The sequence below is a fragment of the Microtus ochrogaster genome, chromosome 19 (assembly GCF_000317375.1).
Source record: "Microtus ochrogaster isolate Prairie Vole_2 chromosome 19, MicOch1.0, whole genome shotgun sequence".
Lineage (NCBI taxonomy): Eukaryota > Metazoa > Chordata > Mammalia > Rodentia > Cricetidae > Microtus > Microtus ochrogaster.
This window is the reverse complement of record NC_022021.1, coordinates 4,453,034-4,470,459: the sequence shown is the minus strand read 5'-3', so window position 1 is coordinate 4,470,459 and position 17,426 is coordinate 4,453,034. Positions and strand designations below refer to the sequence as shown.

General features: G+C 43.1%; 1 protein-coding gene across 2 annotated transcripts in view; it reads right to left on the bottom strand.

The window, feature by feature from the left end:
* Nucleotides 1-17,426, bottom strand: part of Sv2c (synaptic vesicle glycoprotein 2C) — a 188,261-nt gene that overhangs the window by 77,526 nt on the left and 93,309 nt on the right. For both annotated transcript variants that reach the window (XM_005356459.3, XM_026783699.1), the window contains exon 4: nt 4,563-4,714. In XM_005356459.3, coding sequence (XP_005356516.1) covers nt 4,563-4,714 — 152 coding nt within the window. The remainder of the gene's footprint in view (nt 1-4,562; nt 4,715-17,426) is intronic.

Below are 17,426 nucleotides of genomic sequence, written 5' to 3'. Positions count from 1 at the left end.
CCAAACAAACAAACAAACAAACAAACAAACAAAAAAACAGAATCCTTGGGCCAAACATAAGAGCTGCTTTGCCTTGGAGACTTGTGTGGAGCCACCGCATCTCAGTGATATCAGGCTCAGGCTCCCTACTGATGGTTATGCCCCGTAGGCAGGAAAGAAGCACCTGGCATAGGGGCCGTCAAGAGAGCCTTGTGTGCATGAGCCACCCTCATGTGTGCACTCATTTACCTGAAGCATATCTGTGATGTGGAAGCCGATTATCCACACTTTCCCTCCATCTGAGAAAACCAACACCAAACCTCAGGTCGCTGTGCTGTGCTCTCAAATGTATCCATACACAGCCCTACAATACTAGTGGTCCTCAAACATCTCCTCAGTGAGAGAAGATGGAGAAGCAGAGGAGGAGCAAATGACCTGCTCCTGGGCTTCTGGATCATTCATACAAAACAGAATTTCCAGTGAAAATATAAAGCTTTCCCCTAAACATTTAATGCTCTATTTTCTCTAAAACTACTTTTTGCATTTATTTATTTATTTATTTATTTATTTATTTATTTATTTATTTTTATTGTGTGTATGCATGTAGATGTGTGTGCAACTTGGTGCCCATGCTGGGTTCAAGGGTAGCTTTGGTCAATTCTCTCTTTCCTCCATGTGGGTTCCAGGGCTCAAACTCAGATCATGGCAAGAGCTTTTATTGGCTGAGCCATCTTGCATGTATATAAAGATAGGTTGTGAACACCAACTATATATAATTTGTTTTTGTCAGTCATATTTTATGCTAAAAAGAATAAGAATAAAGACAGCACTGAGTCCTTAGCCTAGAGGATCTGATTTGATCGTGGGAAGAAGAAAACTCACTGAAAACATTTCCAGAAAAGTATATTTTCCATAGATGTAGACAATTCTTAAGCACCTGGCTAGGGGATTCTGGGAAGGAGCACACTGCAAAGAACCCACCCATAGGACAGCAGCCTCACTGGCAGACACCTCATCATAGGAGCGTCTGGATTTTAACTTTGAAAGAACAAACAAGACTCTACCATCCAAGAGCACAGCAGTGACTCCAGAAAGGGTGTTTCACAAGAATTCCCCCTGCTGGTTCTCACCTGCAGACAGGGCTGATTGAAGTGATATATTGTTGGCTCTACACTTATGGCCATGGAAAGACTTCATTAAAATACGGCCCCAAGATTTTAATATTCCATGACTGCTTTACTGCCCAGGTCGTTACTTCTCAAGGTTCCACCCACATCATCAAAATTAAAGTCAGCCCAGACATTTCATTTTGTTGCATTCTCACTTTTCACAAGTGGCTTTGTGATGTGTGACCTTCTACCATGACAGTCAGAGACGGGTTAGTTAGAGATGGATTAGTTTTGATAGGCAGGTTAGTTGTGGATGAATCAGTTTGTCCTTTTTGACATTAAAATGGCAGAGCTTGCACACGCTGATTCCTGTGTATTAGGCACCGATGCATGGCAAAGAAAAAGGTTCTCAGGCCATCAGGCCATGCACAATTGCAAGACAGGGAAGTGCAAGGGCAAATCAGAAGAGCTGAATCCTTAGCAGGGAAAGCAAAAGAAAAGCAATGAACAGCTTGCAGAAGTCGACACATGGCCTCAGCTGCATGGCCAGCAGATGAGACCCTGAGTGATACAACGGGAAGGGAGGGCCAGGAAGGGATCTGCAATAAACCCAAGGAACCAAGGAGTTCCAGAGAGGTTTGGCTATAGCCAAGGAAAGGAGGTGTCATGGGAGGATAGGACAAAGGAGAAGGCTGGCTTAGAGAGGGTTAAGTGGGAGCAGTGGGGAGGGAGAGAAGGAAAGAGAGAAAGAGGACAGTGAGTGAGGGACAGAGAGAGAGAGAGAGAGAGAGAGAGACAGAGAGAGAGAGAGAGACAAAGAGAGAGACAGAGAGAGAGACAGAGAGACAGAGAAAGAGAGCAATCTCCCTGGAACCCATGCAAAAATGATGAATGGGGCTATAATTTTGCCCACCCAGAGGGCACCTTACTTTTTTAAGGATTTATTTCTATTATCTTTAATTACTTGTATGTGTTTGTTTGTGGTGAGGGTATGTGCACATGAGTGCCGCCATTGACCATGGAGGCCAGAGATGCTGGGTACCCTTGCAGCTGGAGTTAACAGGCAGTTGGGATCTGTCTGATGTGGGTGCTGGCGACTGAACTCAGGTCCTCTGCAAAAGCAATACATATGCTGAGCCGCTGAGCTGTCCCACTGGCCACAGGCACCTTACTTTAATGGCTAAAAAGGCTGTGTGTGAGTGGACCAGCAGGAGCTCTGAGAACCATGGCGGGTAAGGCTGGACTTGGCAGAAGGTCTGCGTTTACCTTTCGCCTTCTCTAGTTCCCACAGAGTAACCTCTCAGGGGTAATCTGAGCTGAGAGGGGCCTGGACTCAACGCTGCTCTACAACCTAAGGTTATGAGGGTGGCTGAGGTCCTGAGGTCCCAGGTAAAGGAAACAATCTCTGCTTTCTTGGATGGTGACCGAAGACAGTTCTGTAGGAACTGGCCACACGAAGGCACCTTTGGCCCAGAATCAACTGGAAACCACTTGGGCTAGAACGCCGTTCCCAACTTCAGCACTCAGCAAAGGGAAGCTCTCTACAGACCATGACAATCCTTGTCTTGATTTTTGTTCTTGTTTTTAAATACGGTTTTGGCCTTTACATAACTTTTTAGGTTTATCAGAAGGAAGACTGAGACAACACAATACCTGTGCTCCATACGACAAAGCAAACAACAGCACCTTGGGACACCCACATCTGTCTACCTGTGTTGGAGACCTCTCAAAATTATGCTACATCATGAGAAATTGTACTGTTCTCAAAAGAAATAAAAATAGAAAATAAGCAAATGGATTTAAAAAGTAATCTAATTTGGTCTGGTTTATCAGATTTTAAGAACTAAGAGTAGGCCATGTTTTTGTTTGTTTGTTTTTCAATGCAAGAGTCTGGATCCAGGTCCTTGGGCTTGTCCGACAAGCACTCTGCTACTGAGACACATCCCTGGTCCCCCAGTCTGAAGTCATGTATAGTTTTAATTTATACAGTATTTCCACTTTACAAGCATTAGCTTGTTCAAAGGGGTGGGAGAGGAGGATGGGGGAGGGAGGAAGAGAGGGAAGAAGGAAGGGGAGGTAGTTTTCCTTCTTCCTGCACACTGAGTTTGATTCTTGTTGATTTCTGTACTTCACTGTTCGTAGATGAAGCAACTTGCAACTTGTGTTTTCTGAGATTGAGAGTATTGCTCAGACTTTTACTGCTCGTGGACGCAGGCGTGGCAATGGCTGAGGAGGGATGAGAGGGTCTGGAGAGTGGCTAGGCAGCGTCACCACTTATGTGCTGCAGATCATGCTCTGTGAGACGCAGTCTTGCGCCTCTCCCCACTGGACTGTCCGAAGACAGACAGAGCCTGGCTGACACTGAACTGACGCCTGTGTGCATCTGAAGTGTATGACAGTCTCAAGAGCGGTGGGAGGTCACATCTCTATAAACGCTGTTGGTGGCGTTATCACTCCGGATAATGCCCTGCGGAGTGTCTGTGTCCCTCCTGAATTGTAGGAATCTGACTTCAACCCTAAGTCAGGCTCGATAGCTACAGCAAATACAGGAGAGTGAGGGCAACAGAAGAAAAAGATGTTGACGTTGACTGTACTGCTGTGATTCCTGGTAGCAACTGTGGTGGGTGTTGACACCGACTGTACTATTGTGATTCCTGGTACAACTGTGGCAGAACTTCATTCCCAGCTCACAACACAGAGACCTCACCCTCTGGAGTTATCTAGGACATAGGAATGACTCTGTTTACATGAGCCTAGTTTGATGTGTTCCTGTGTAGAGTCGGTCACCAGAAAGATATACCACAGTTATGTACCCCATCCTCTGGCTAAAGCCTGGGTTATTAACTGACCGTGCCCATGAAGTATGAGATTTGGAAGCCCTCTGCTGCTGAAAGCGTGGAGAATGGTGAACCTGGAGGTGTGGTTCTTTGCTCCCCCCATATGTCGGCATCTGGCAGCTCACTTGTATCCTCTGTAACTTCCTTGATAATAAATTGGGAAATTCAATGTAGGCATTTCCCTGAGATCTGTGAGCCATTATAGAAACCAGCTGCACATGAGGAGGAGGATTGTGGAAAGCTCCAATTTCTAGCTGGTCACTCAGAGGAGGCCTGGACTTGCAGCTGGCATCTGAAGCATCAGAAACTAGTCAGTCGTGCGGGATAGAATCCTCAACCTGTGGGACCTGACTCTGAACCTAGATAAACAGTGTCAGAGATGGGTTAGCCTGAAGGAATTTCAGCTATGGGGAAAATGGAGGATAGGGTGACCACCAACTCTTACTGCGCATGAGCAGCACAGGAGTCCTGCCTCTTCTATCCACATGCCCAAAGGACCATTTGACACTGTCTTTATACAGACCTCCCCATGGAGAGGAACACCTCCTGAGCATTATGAGTGGCAGACACCTGACGAGGACAGCCCTGTCCTCAAGCCAGAGCTCAGCACAGAGAGGAAACATAACCAGTCCCTTACCGTAGTGTGGGATGATGGCCCAGGCCATGGCTGACGCGTAGATTCCACCAATCATCCAGAACATGCAGAGCCAACTGAGGTGCTCACCCCGCTTCTCCCGGGCTAGGACTTCAGCGAAGTAGGAGAACACGGTAGGAATGGCGCCTCCAATCCTGCCAAGAAGTGCAGAGAAGACACGAGGTTGGGTCTGGGACAGCTAAGGTGAGGTGGGAGGGGCAAATCCAAAGCCAGCGCTAGCAATGCATATTCTCTCCCATCCCTGGCACAGCAAGCGAGGTGCATTTTCTATCATTTTATAGTAAGTGTCCATGGCGAACACAGGTGCACTATACTGTCTTGCCCAAACTTGGAATTGCAATTAAGCTATGTGGGCAGAAGGTGGCAGTGGTTCCCCACTAATGTGGTTTTTACAGCTTTGCTTGCAATTCAGATGGGGTTTGTGCTCAGTGCTGGACAGTCTATGTGATATTTATTAAAAGTTACAGCATTCTGGTGGTTTTTTTTTTTAAATAAGTACCCTAATTGATTCATTAAAGCGAAGAGAAGCGCTGTGATGTATCTCAGCCATATGAGTGGTGGGAACTTTGGGCTCTGCTGTAAATACCCCTAGGGGGCTGTCTGCCATCCTTAGTCTCTGTCCCCTCACAGCAGGGCTCATGTGCTTTGCTGGCAGACAGACATATGGACAGGCTCGCCTCCTAGATTGGTTCTAATCTTTATCCAGGAGATAGGACAGCTGAATGAGCACAAACATAAGGGTTTGTACCAAGTATGGTATTTTGTTCATTCCTCTGTCTTAAAAATATTTTACTATATATATTTATTTGTGTGTGTGTGTGTGTGTGTGTGTGTGTGTGTGTGTGTGTTTGTACATACGTGTGGGTACCTGTGGAGACCAGAATAGAGTGTCAGATCTCCTGGAACTGGAGTTACATATAGGTGCCACCCATGAAGATTCTTCCAACTGAACTAGGGTTCTCTAGAAGAGCAGAAAGCATTCTTAACCACTGAGCCACTTGTCCACCCCCTAGAAAGGGTACTTACAAGAGCTGCTGACTGACTTGAAGCTATAGTGTGACTAGCGGGTAAACCATTCAAATGAAAGACTCACTCACGTGTTGACACTACACAATTAAAATTTTGTCTACTTGCTGGGCAGTAGTGACACTCGCCTTTAATCCCAGAACTCAGGAGGCAGAGGCAGGCAGATTTCTGTGAGTTTGAGGCCAGCCTGGTCATCAGAACGAGTGCCAGGAGAGGCTCCAAAACTACACAGAGAAACCCTGTCTCGAAAACAACAATAACAATAAATTTTGCCGGAAGCAAAGACCTGTATTATGAGATCTGTGTTTTGTTTACAGTCATCTTAAATTCAGAAGTAAGATATTCACCTTTGCAGGCAAGTTCCGGACCTAGGACATTAGCCTAGTGAGACTTGCAGGCACCAGGCTTTTAGAAAACATTAGCTTTTCCTTTGTTAGTCAACATCACAGACCCCCAGTATTTAGTTATCAACTAGGGATGTCTCCAGGCCTGAATTCCAGCAGACCTGACACATCTCCCCTCCCCCTTGCCCGTTTGCTATATAACAGCTTCTGAAGGAATAATAAATGGCGGTTTGATCAGAAATTCTGTCTTGCCGTTATTTTTCTTGTCTCTTGCCCCTCCATTCCTCTCCCCTAGGTTTATCAGAGACCACCATTCGTATCTTGCTGGTTGGGATAAAATTTGTCTACTCTGGTAGGCAAATCATAGATTTCATTCTAATTTCAAAAAATCTTGACTCTAAATTTTGGAACAACTGCCTCAGAAAGTATTACTTATATTTGCTTCAAACTATTATCTTAAATGTATTGTTTTAGGCCAGGTTATGATGGTACACACTTTTAATCCTAGCATTCGGGAGGCAGAGGCAGAAAGGTCTCTGTGAGTTTGAGTCCAGCTTGATTTACAGAGCAAGTTCCAGGATAGCCAAGGCTACCCAGAGAAACCCTGCCTTGAAAAACTGAATATATATGTTTATGCAAATATATATAATATATACAATACCACATATACACATATCACACACAAACACATATATATGCATATACACATATACATATTGTTTGATGTTGAGTTGTAGGTACCGCAGTAGATAGAGAAGCTCACCAAGATGCTAAGCCTTCATTTTCCGACGAAGCAGAGAGGTTCAGCTTTCTTGGAAAACACTGACACCCAGCTAGCTCACTCCAGTTACTTTATTCAAACATAAAAGGTTAGATGAGGCTGTGAAAGGTTCCAGCTAACAAAGTTATCTTGCTCTTGCTGCCCATGAAAGCAGACAACCCACACAGATCTCAGTCCCTTTCGATGATGGCTAGCCGGGAGTGTTTAGCCAGGGCTGCCGGGAGTGTCTTAGAACCAAGGTCAGTGCAGCTGCAAGCACCAAGTGCAGAGTCTTCAGAGAGACATTTCTCCAAGGTTCAAATGGTCTCAAAACAATTTCTTAGCCTCTATTGATTAACTCAAACATAGCAAAGGCTTTGTTGAAACATTTCTCCCCAAGTCAGACACAAAGACTCTACTAAACATGTTACTTAAAGTTGGACATAAAGGCTTTACTTACATATCACGACATATACATATGTCGTGAAACAACATAGCCAGGGTGTGGCGCTAGCTCCTAGAGATCTAGCCTACAAGTATGTATTCCTCCATTTATGGTACCATAAGGTAAATTGCTATTGACATTTCAAATAATGTAATGTCAGAGAGTAAAACATGTCCATCCATCTAGCAACTGATTTTTGTTGAGCCTTTAATACAATAAAGGACTATTAGTCATGCCTTCAGCAAATGCAATTTAAGGAAAGGTCATTTCGCAACAAATTGGCCTGACCAAATGGACTACCAGATGTATAATTCTTCACGTTAACTGGGAGGTCAAATACAGCATCGTTTTAAGTACCTGTCCCACTTACAATGATGCTGCAGTCATCCACTGGTGGACACGGACAGGCTGCTCAGCTCAGTGCATCCAGTCTATGATCCACGAAAACAGTTTAGTAATCTCTATAGCTTCTTAGGAAATATGATTGAAATGAAAATATTTGATGGCAATTTAAGTAATAAGGAAAAGCTTAAGTCCATTCCATAAAAGCTTTATTTCTATAAACATTTATGGTGTACATTAACATATATAATTATATTCATTATGTACATATTTTCATGTGTATCAAAATGGGTCATAGTACCTGTCTTCCTTTTATTTCCCTCTCTCCTTTTACCCTCCTCTCCCTTCCTCCCTGGTTTCCTAGTGCTAGGGATCAACCCTAGGGCCTTGTGCATGTTTTGCAAGCACAACACAATATTCCCCAGGCCCACAGTGCATTTCTTGGTAAGAATCAGCAGCAAGTTCCTTGGTTAAAGCCATGTTTCCTTTTCTCTAGGCTATAAATACTATGACTACATAAAATTTCCAATGAATAACTTCAAAAAGTATTCTGATGAAAGACATGGTGATTAACATCAGCCCACACATGAGAGGCAACCAGGTCCCTGTCTACCAACCAAATCCTCAAACAAAAAACATACATGTGGTAGGTAGTGAGAACGGGCTGGCTCCATACCACAGTAGACTCCTAATTCTGCTTGGTTGTTTGGGAAGCTCATGCTAGGTCACTTTGAAAATTCAAGTGTCTGAACAGGTTTTAGATGGTTTCATAACAACACACAGTCTGAGTGGGAAATAGGATGTTTCCCTCACAAATCATGTCATGCTGAGTACCTGTTCTGTAGCATTGCTGCCCCCTCATGTGATGTGTGTGTGTGTGTGTGTGTGTGCACCCGTGCACACATTAGTGTGCATGAATATGGGTGTGCATTTGGAGGTCTGAAAACAACTCCTGGTGTTGGCCCTTACTTTCTGCCTGTTTGAGACATTATCTCTGTGGGTTGGCTTGCCATTGCATATGACGGGGTGGCTCTTCTGCAAGCTTCCCAGGGGTCTCACTGCCCCTTCCCACCTCTCTTGCTGCTCATGCTGTGCATCCAGCTTTCACACGGCTTTGGGGGATTCAAATTCATCCCCTCATGCTTGCACACATGATAAGGGTGTTTTCCCACTGGGCTGTGTCTCTAACCCAGTTTTCAGGGCAGAAAAGAATCTCGAGTTTTGACAGACCCTTCACATCCTAATTCTGGACACTCTGAGTGGGACAGCTATAACTCATACTTCATGAAAGCAAAATTGCATGCCAAGATACGTCAGGCACCTTGAAACTTAGATAAATATATTCTGACATGGCTAAAAATTTAAGACTGCCTGTTAGTTTTCATTAAGTCGGAGTTAAAAAGAGAAAAATGTTATATTCAGCAATCAAGCTCATTTTTGATGCACTGCCTTTTTCTAAGGTGGTCCTTGTTCATGGATGACTCTCAATCTGTTTGTACACCAGGCTGCAAAGAACCCTAATTAAGGATAAATGAATCTGAGCAGTTAGTGTGGGGTGCTAGTCAATCCTTTGCAAGATTCTCTATTCTCCATGATCTATAAAGCAGTCCAAACACCCACTCTCTTAGAGGGGGCTAGCTGTCTATTTTAGGGAAAATATTTCCATCTTCTGTAGCCTGCTCTTTTCAGAGGAAAATCATCCCCTGTGCTGCCATGTTACCTGTCTCTGATATTTTGTATACTCCATGTCATGCTGGGTACCTGTACTGTAGCATTGCTGCCCCCTCATGTGGTGTGTGTGTGCGCGCCTGTACACACATTAGTGTGCATGAATATGGGTGAAGGTGGAAACAGCCTGGTGTGTGTTTTTGTTCCCTGTACCTGGCCCAGTGGGCACAAACCACATATTTATTCCTACGATTTCCAGACCTTTCAATGTTGAAGTAGGCACACCAACTCCCCTCGACTGTGCTGTTTTGATGACTTAAACATCCTGAAAAGCAAGGGCATGCACTCCTTCCAAAATCAGTCTGACCACAAAAGAAGCCAAGGACACTGAATGCAAGTCCTGAGCCAGCACACTTCCCAGTGTTCCTGAGTCACTGTGTGCCTTATCACTGTGACCACCCCTCCCTCAAATGCCTTGGTGGTCCTTATCACAGGAAGAGTTCACTTGGGGCAGATCAGAAGGTGTTGGACAATTCTGATGGACATTCTAGAAGATTCTAAAACACCTGATCTCTTTCATAAAAATGTGATAACTGCAATAATTATCATCAATAAAAATTTCTTGACAAGAGGCAAAACAGGTGCACTCATGTCTTGGAAGTATAATTTAGTTTCTACAAAACCTGACAACGACAAGATAAAGCTGCCAACAGCTTTTCTTCCAATATTTGCAATTTAAAAAAATAAAGGCTTTCTGTAGTTGTTTTACTGCAACATTTTTTTTTGGTTAGAGTCTAATCAGAATTTACCATAAAGAAAAACAGCAACAATAAATATGGACCAAGAGAAGGTAGAATCCTTAGACACTGCTGGTGGTAATGTGCGTTAGTCACTCATGATAGGAATCAGTACTCTTGGGTTCCTCAAAAACCCGAAAATTAAACTACCACAAACAATCCAACACTTTCACTTCTTGATGTTATACCAAAGGAGTCTAAGCTGGCATACCCCAATGGCATCTGCACATACATGTCTACAGTGCACTGTTCACCATCAGCTGTTGATAGACTGGGTTGGGTAATCTTCTTTTCTCGGGGAGCTGTTCTATTTGTGAGTGGATGAAGAAAGTGCAGTGCATATTCACAACAGAGCCAGCCATATTCAGCCATGAAGAAGGACGAGATCATGTGATTTGTGGATGGCAAAATAAATAAGACTCAGAAAGACAAATATGGAATGTTTTCTCTCAAATACAGAAATAAATGAACAAAACAGTACGCTTAACACGAAAACAGAAGGAAGACACTCTGGGGGAGAAAAGAGGACTATGGCGGGGGCAGGGGGCAGACAAGAGCCGGTGGGAAGGCAAATGCCAGCAAAGTATAATGATACACATGTATGAAAGCAACGAAATCCATATGCTGGCTAAAAAGGTCAAATACGAGGGGACAATACACCTCATATTTGTTTTTGATGGTGATGTTTAGCACATTACGATATAGTTTCTGAGAACACATCAAAGATAAATATTTTGGTGGGAGTTCTCACAGTCCATGTATTGGTAGCACTTAAAAGTTTTTTTCTCCTTTGACCCATGGCTATGGATGGCTACAGATGTCCTGAGCTATCCAGAGGCAATGTGCCTTGTTACAACTCAGGATGTGCTTCTGGCATCAAGGAGGTAGAGGTGGGGGAGGATGCTCAGCATCTCTCAATGAACATGACGGGTCCCCAGGAAGAAGGAATTTTGCAACCCAAAGCACTAATGGTGCTAAGGATGAGAAACAATTACAGTGAATGGAGATTTAATGTGAAAAATATAATTAGTTCATTTAAAAAATCCATAATGCAAAGATTGAATAATTATTTTTTATACTATTAGACATCCCTCAATTTTCTTTCCATGGAAACCTATTGTTCATTATATCATGATAGCTGCTATTAAAAGCTGCTCAAGGTCCTTTCTTTGCAGAATCTGTGAGGGAATGTTTACAAAAATGAAGCAAACAGAGCAATAGTTTATAAGGAACTTCCTTACTATCAGACATTAAATATCTCTTACGAGCTTCCAACAATGTCAAATCTTAATTATCTGTGGTGATAGGAGGCACAGTAGGAATAACCATTGAAATCCACATTATACAGGGAGAAAACTATCCAGCAATAAACTTATATAAATTTGCACAAATGAACTTGAATATTGACAACTGGCAGTTTAGAGTTGGTAAAATAAAATTTTAAATAATTAATAATACTAATTTTGGTAAGTAACATTAACCTTTTTTTTTTTTACAACAATGTCTGGCTTTATTTTTCCCAGTAATTAAGATGAAGTCATGAATGGGACACTGGCTTAGCTCATGGATGCTGAAGATGTGAGATTGAAGTCTGGAGTACTCCTATAATCCCAACATTCAGAGGCAGAGACAGGTGGACTGTGGGCAAAGAATTGGCCAGACAATTTAGCTGAAACTGTAAGCTCCAGGTTCAGTGAGAGATCCTGCCTCAAAAAAACAAATACGGCAGAGAAACAATAAAGAAAAACATCCAGACTTCAGTCTATGGGCTCCCCACAGACACCCAATAAGTGAGCATACCCACAAAAACACGCATACATGTGTATACAAGACAAAACACACAAATATAAAGAATACTTTAATGACTTTAATTCTAGTTTTTCCACAATGTAATTTTTAAATAATCCTATACCTCTACCTTGCATTCTTGTTAGAAGTGGGAAATTATGTGAGAATGTAATTGAGCAGGTTGAGGAATAACCGTAAAACCACATGCCCCACATAGATGATAAGCAGGGTTCAAAACCCACCAGGAGTGGGCAGGCCTGGCAGCTTTTATGAAGACAAGTATTACGGGCATATACAAAGCACAGTGTATGGTGTAGACTGTTCCAGGCATCACAGCCACAAATAACTCCCTTGGAAAATAGCCTGTTAATCCTCGCTGAGAATCAACAGAAAGGAGGGAAGATATTGTGCTGCCAGTCAAATTACACAGCAATCCGGAAGCAATTGGTTACGCTTTAAATTGTACCCAGAGATAGAAACAATTCAAGCAACAGCTCAAAAGACGTGGGTATCTATTTTTAACTTTTAGTTTCTTGAGGAACCTCCACACTGATTTTCATAATGACTGTGTTAGCTTGCATTTCCATATGATGCAGCTATGCTGCTGTTGGCCATAGACCCAAAGGAGTCCATATCCTACCACAGGGACACGTGCACATCCATGTCTATGGCTGCTCTAGCTTAGATGAAAGAGAACACATGGCAAACTGTAGAGCAGGCTAGGTTGACACAGAAGACGAGGGTGCTATGCTGATTAGAAGGCACATGTTTGCTATAATAAATCAAGATAGAAATATGTGGGGCAGACACATTACTGGTAAAAGATCTTCTCAGTCAGTGGAGAACTTACTTCTCCAATTTCCAAAACCATAATAGAAAATTTGACATAGAAAGTTATTTTATCAATACTGCATAAGCTGTACCGGCGTGAATAAATGCAGGCAAATATTAAAGAATATATACAATTTTAATGATTAAATAAAACTTACAGAACCAAAGTTCCCGTGCAGCACAGGAGGTAGGAAAGCAAGAGAGCGCGCAGCCTCCGCGCGCTCCATTTATCCGTAAACAACCACCCCAGGCAAACCCGCCCTAAAGGGGCTGGCTAAACCCTACAATAAGCTATTCTTTTGTAGGACACTTGGTCATTTGGAAATGTTGATTTGTAAACATAATCTGTGCATCTGTACATTGCTAACCAAAGATGATAACAAAAATTTATCAGTGTAACTCTTCTCACTTGTTTATATTCAGATCAGTTCTCCTGAGCGTTTACATCTGTGGATACATATGCACTTGCTGAAGCAGCCTAGTGCCTGTGTGTGTGGGGGGGGGGGTGGCTCAACACAGGTCAGGATGCTGAAGCTGTCTTGTATACAAAAGCTGTTGTAGCTCTTGAGAGAGCTGGAAGAATGCATTCCCCCAACACCTAAATGGCTCTATGAATAAAGATAAAAGGGCTTATTACAAATATCTGTGAGAAATTACAAAAGCACACAGATGCAATCATCAGTCACTTGTTGAAAACACCTTCTGCTCACCCTCCCTCTAGATCTCGCTCTACTTACCCATCCTCCTGTTACCCATCTCCTGCTTTGTCCCTTGAAGTTCTGCATGAAGCAGACCACAACTTGCTAGAGCTGTAGACAAAAGTCACAAGATTCCACCCACAAGAGGCTCTAAGGATGAATTCTAAAGGGTGTAGATGACTAATGTGTGATCCCGGGATGCTCTGAATGCGGAAGCTATTTTGCTCCATCCCTTTCCCATTGGGATCAACATTGCCTTTACCACAGGGCAGACTGGAAGATAAGGTTTACTAAAATAGGTCAGCCTTGCAAAGGGCACTGTCTAAGACAGTAGCTTCCAAGAGAAATACAGAGTGAGCACAGCCACATGTATAATTACGTGTTTTCTAGAAGAGTTACTAAAGCAAGGGGAAAAAAATTCAAGGTTAATCTTAATATATCTTCATTTACTGAGTATTATCGCTCAACACATATTAAATGTAAAATTATCCATGGGATAGTACATTTTTTTACATGCCCCAAGTCTTCAAATTGTAGAGTAATAATAGATCTTTGCACTTAAAATAAATGCATTACAGTTGGGCAAGTCACAGTTAAGGTATCCGGTAGCTACTTGTGGCCAGTTGGTTACCATGTTGAACAACAAATCTTCTAAGAAAACATTTATCCCCTGTGTATAGTTTTATTTGAGATTATTTTTCAATTAAAGATATTTCAAATATATGCTGGCAAAGGTCTTTCCATTCCATTCTGAGGTCAGAAATCTTTCTGGACAGATGTGTTAAAACACTTAGCAGCACCGATCCTGTTTGGGATGTGGTGCCACACACAGGCAGAGTCCTTTCTGGTTGAGTCTCAGACTTAACAAGCTTGGTTTTAACCACCAGCTTTGGAGCTGGACACCTTGGGTTTGAAACCTGGCTAGATCAGTCACTGTGTGCCTGTGGGTGGTTACCACACTTTCATGTGCCTTACCCTCCTCATCTACAATATTTACATAGTCATACATATACGATAGTATTTCCTTATGGGGACCAATGAGGTTTAGGTCAGTCAATTTGCATAAAGTGCTAAACCCATCACCTCTCACAAGCAAGCACTCTTCAGGTGTTTTATAAGACATATTTTAGAAATCTTACAAGCTTTAAAAATCAATTTTCACTTTCTCAATGTGGTCAGTAAATTATTTCTTAGGGGAAAACATTTTTGAATGGAAAACAGTATAGTTCTGAATCAGACTAAAAACCAGAAAACCCAGGAGCTGTGGACCAGTTGGAAATAACAGCCTGTCTGTGCTTTGAATTTTTAATTAAGGGAAAACATTTTTGAATGCCTAGATTTATTTTTGAAGCAGTTGTAGAAAGAAAGCTCGTGGGAGAATCCTGGTTAGTGGCAAGGAATTCCACACAGCCACAGTGATCTCACTGACACCTGATCAGGAGATGGACACCATGCACAGGTATGAAGCAGGCGTGGCTCAGCTCCACTACACTGGAAGACATGGTTCTTCTTTCATTTCCACCGCACAGACACAGAGAATTTTTACTGTCATTACTGCAGCTACTCCACTCTCCTCCTGACCAGCAGGCTCAAGAGTGCCAGACCCTCAGTGAGCAGCTCCCAAATCTGACATTGCCTGGCATCCAACACATTTTCATTCCCGTAATTATCAGTGACTGGAAACAAATAATTTAATTCCAGGGCAAATGAAAATGAATTAACGGTGCCAACTCCATTTCCCAGCTTTATAATTGTCTGTAACAAAGGATAAAGAGGGACGTGTGTGGCCTTGGTGTGAGATTCATTTGAGATAATAAAAGGCAGATGGACAATGAGTGAGATCCTATTCCTCACCCCAACAAACACTGGTGTACCCAGCAGGAAAATCTTTTTGTACAGAATAAACATTTCGAGTCACAAAGATTATGTTAGCTTGGTGAAAAGAAAGAAAAACAGAAATCTGAGCTTGGCAACACACACCTGTAATGCCAGCACTTGAGTTGCTGAGGCAGGATCAAGTTATTCACTGAGACTCATAGTGAGATCCTACCCAGGGGGCGGGGCAGGGGGACGAAAACACACCCGGAGCACATTTGGCCATTTAGAGACAGTGAAACCACAAGCCCAGGCAGATCTCAGCCTAAAATCAAACCTCCACCAAGACCCTGCTGCATTCACAGCAAAGACAACAGGAAGACATCTAAGCCTTGGATTTGGAAGGTCCAGGTGACTTAATTATGACGTTGCAAGTTAACAGGACTGATTATAGCTGATCTCAGTTATAAATCTGTAACATGCAGGGTGTGGTCTTGGTGACCCAGGACTTCTCTTCATGTTCTGACCTTTGTGATGAATGGACCTGGTGGGCAGATGCTCTGCCCAATGAGACTCTGCCACGGCCAGGCATATCTCTTCCAATGGAACATTCTGGAACCTTAGAGTCAAGCAAGCACAAGACAGAGCTGACGACTTCCTGGCCCACTGTGAGCCAGACTTGAGCTAAAATGTCACTGATCCAACCTCCTAAGCTGACTGGTAGACTACAATGTCACTTTGGTTTACTAAAATCCAGTCAGGGTCCAGTAAATTTTGAGAAGCCTATCTTCTATTTATTTATTTTGTTCTCGAAGCATACCCATCCCCTTTGGAGGAAGATTGTGAGAGATATTCACGATTAATTTTTGCTGACATAGTGGTATCCTTCCTCACGGGGACTTGGCTTCTCCCTATGCAAGTTCCAGGTCTGTAAAGAGGTGCCCAACTGGAAGCTGAATGAGGAGCTGTGGCTGTTTTTAATAATTTGTTTTATTTAGATTTTTTTCATTCGATATGGGACATCTCTGCTTATACAGATTAAATAAGAATTTAACAGTTCTCTATTTCACTTCTGGGAACCATGTGACTCACAGACATCAGTCTCCAGGGTCAGGCCATTGTGGTCACACCTTGCTCCACTGAGCTTTACTGAACCTATGGCTATCTTCCCTCAAGCAGTTAGCATGCTGAGGAGTTGTCCTGTATCTGCAGGCTCCAGTCCTTTGGAGCGTGCCCAACACATACTGATAATATCCTGAAAACTACTTGTGTAGTTGAGCATATGTAGGTAAGAAAAAGATGTGCAGGGGTCCTCTGATGTTCTTCTGTGGAATTGCGTCCTGCTCTGCAGGCTATGATCAGCAGCTGCTGGTGATAACTTCTCAAACTCATAAACTATCTTGCCTCCTTTATTTCATTAAAAAAAAGTAGCTATAGTTCCTAACAATATCTTGAAAAGATTATCTCTAAGTTGTGAATTGGGAGGCAGAAATTTATATTTCTACCAATTTTTCCTTATTAAAGTGGAGTTTTCAGAGTCTCATAAATAGGCCTTGGGTTTTACACTTATGGACCCTGAGTAAGTGCATGCTTTGGTCTCCTTCAAGGTAATAGCTCTACCATTGATGCTGCTGCATCCCCTCACATGGCTAGGAGTGGACTCTCATCAACTCTACCCAAATCAGGAATTACGATCAGAACTTACTATGTTTCCTAAAGCAGCCCTCCTGCCCCCACAGTTAAAGACACACAGGCCACCTAGACCAATAAAGCCACAGTACTTTTTTTTTTTTGAGACAGGGTTTCTCTCTGTAGCTTTGGGGCCTGTTGCGGGAGGTCCTTCCACTCCTCCAGCCTATAACTGCTGAGATACCAGCCCATTGGGGTGTGGTCTCTCTCCCTTTAAAAAAGTGGCCACTTCCCTCTCCTCTCTCTCTTCACTTCCTGCTCTGCCAGCAACTAGATTCCCTTCCTGGTAGCGCAGAGGGCTGACAGTGATCTGTAAGTTTTTTCCCCTTTAAATAAATACCACCCTATTAATCATAATTCCAAACTGCTGTGGCATTGTTTGTGACTTATGCCTTCAATTGGCGCCCAACGTTTGGTTGATTTTAGGACCTCTCCTTCCCCCGCTCGGCTGCCGGCTGTGAGTTCGGCTTGGCGCAAGCCGCGGCCTGTGCCTGGTGGCGGGGGCCTTGTGACCTGTGTCTTGTGCGTGGAGCCAGCAGCTTGATATAAATCATCACGCACTGGCTTTTATTGCTGCAGTTCTTTATATTTTCTCTTTAAACACCTCAGATTGACTCCCAGTCCCCACACACCCTATCGTCTG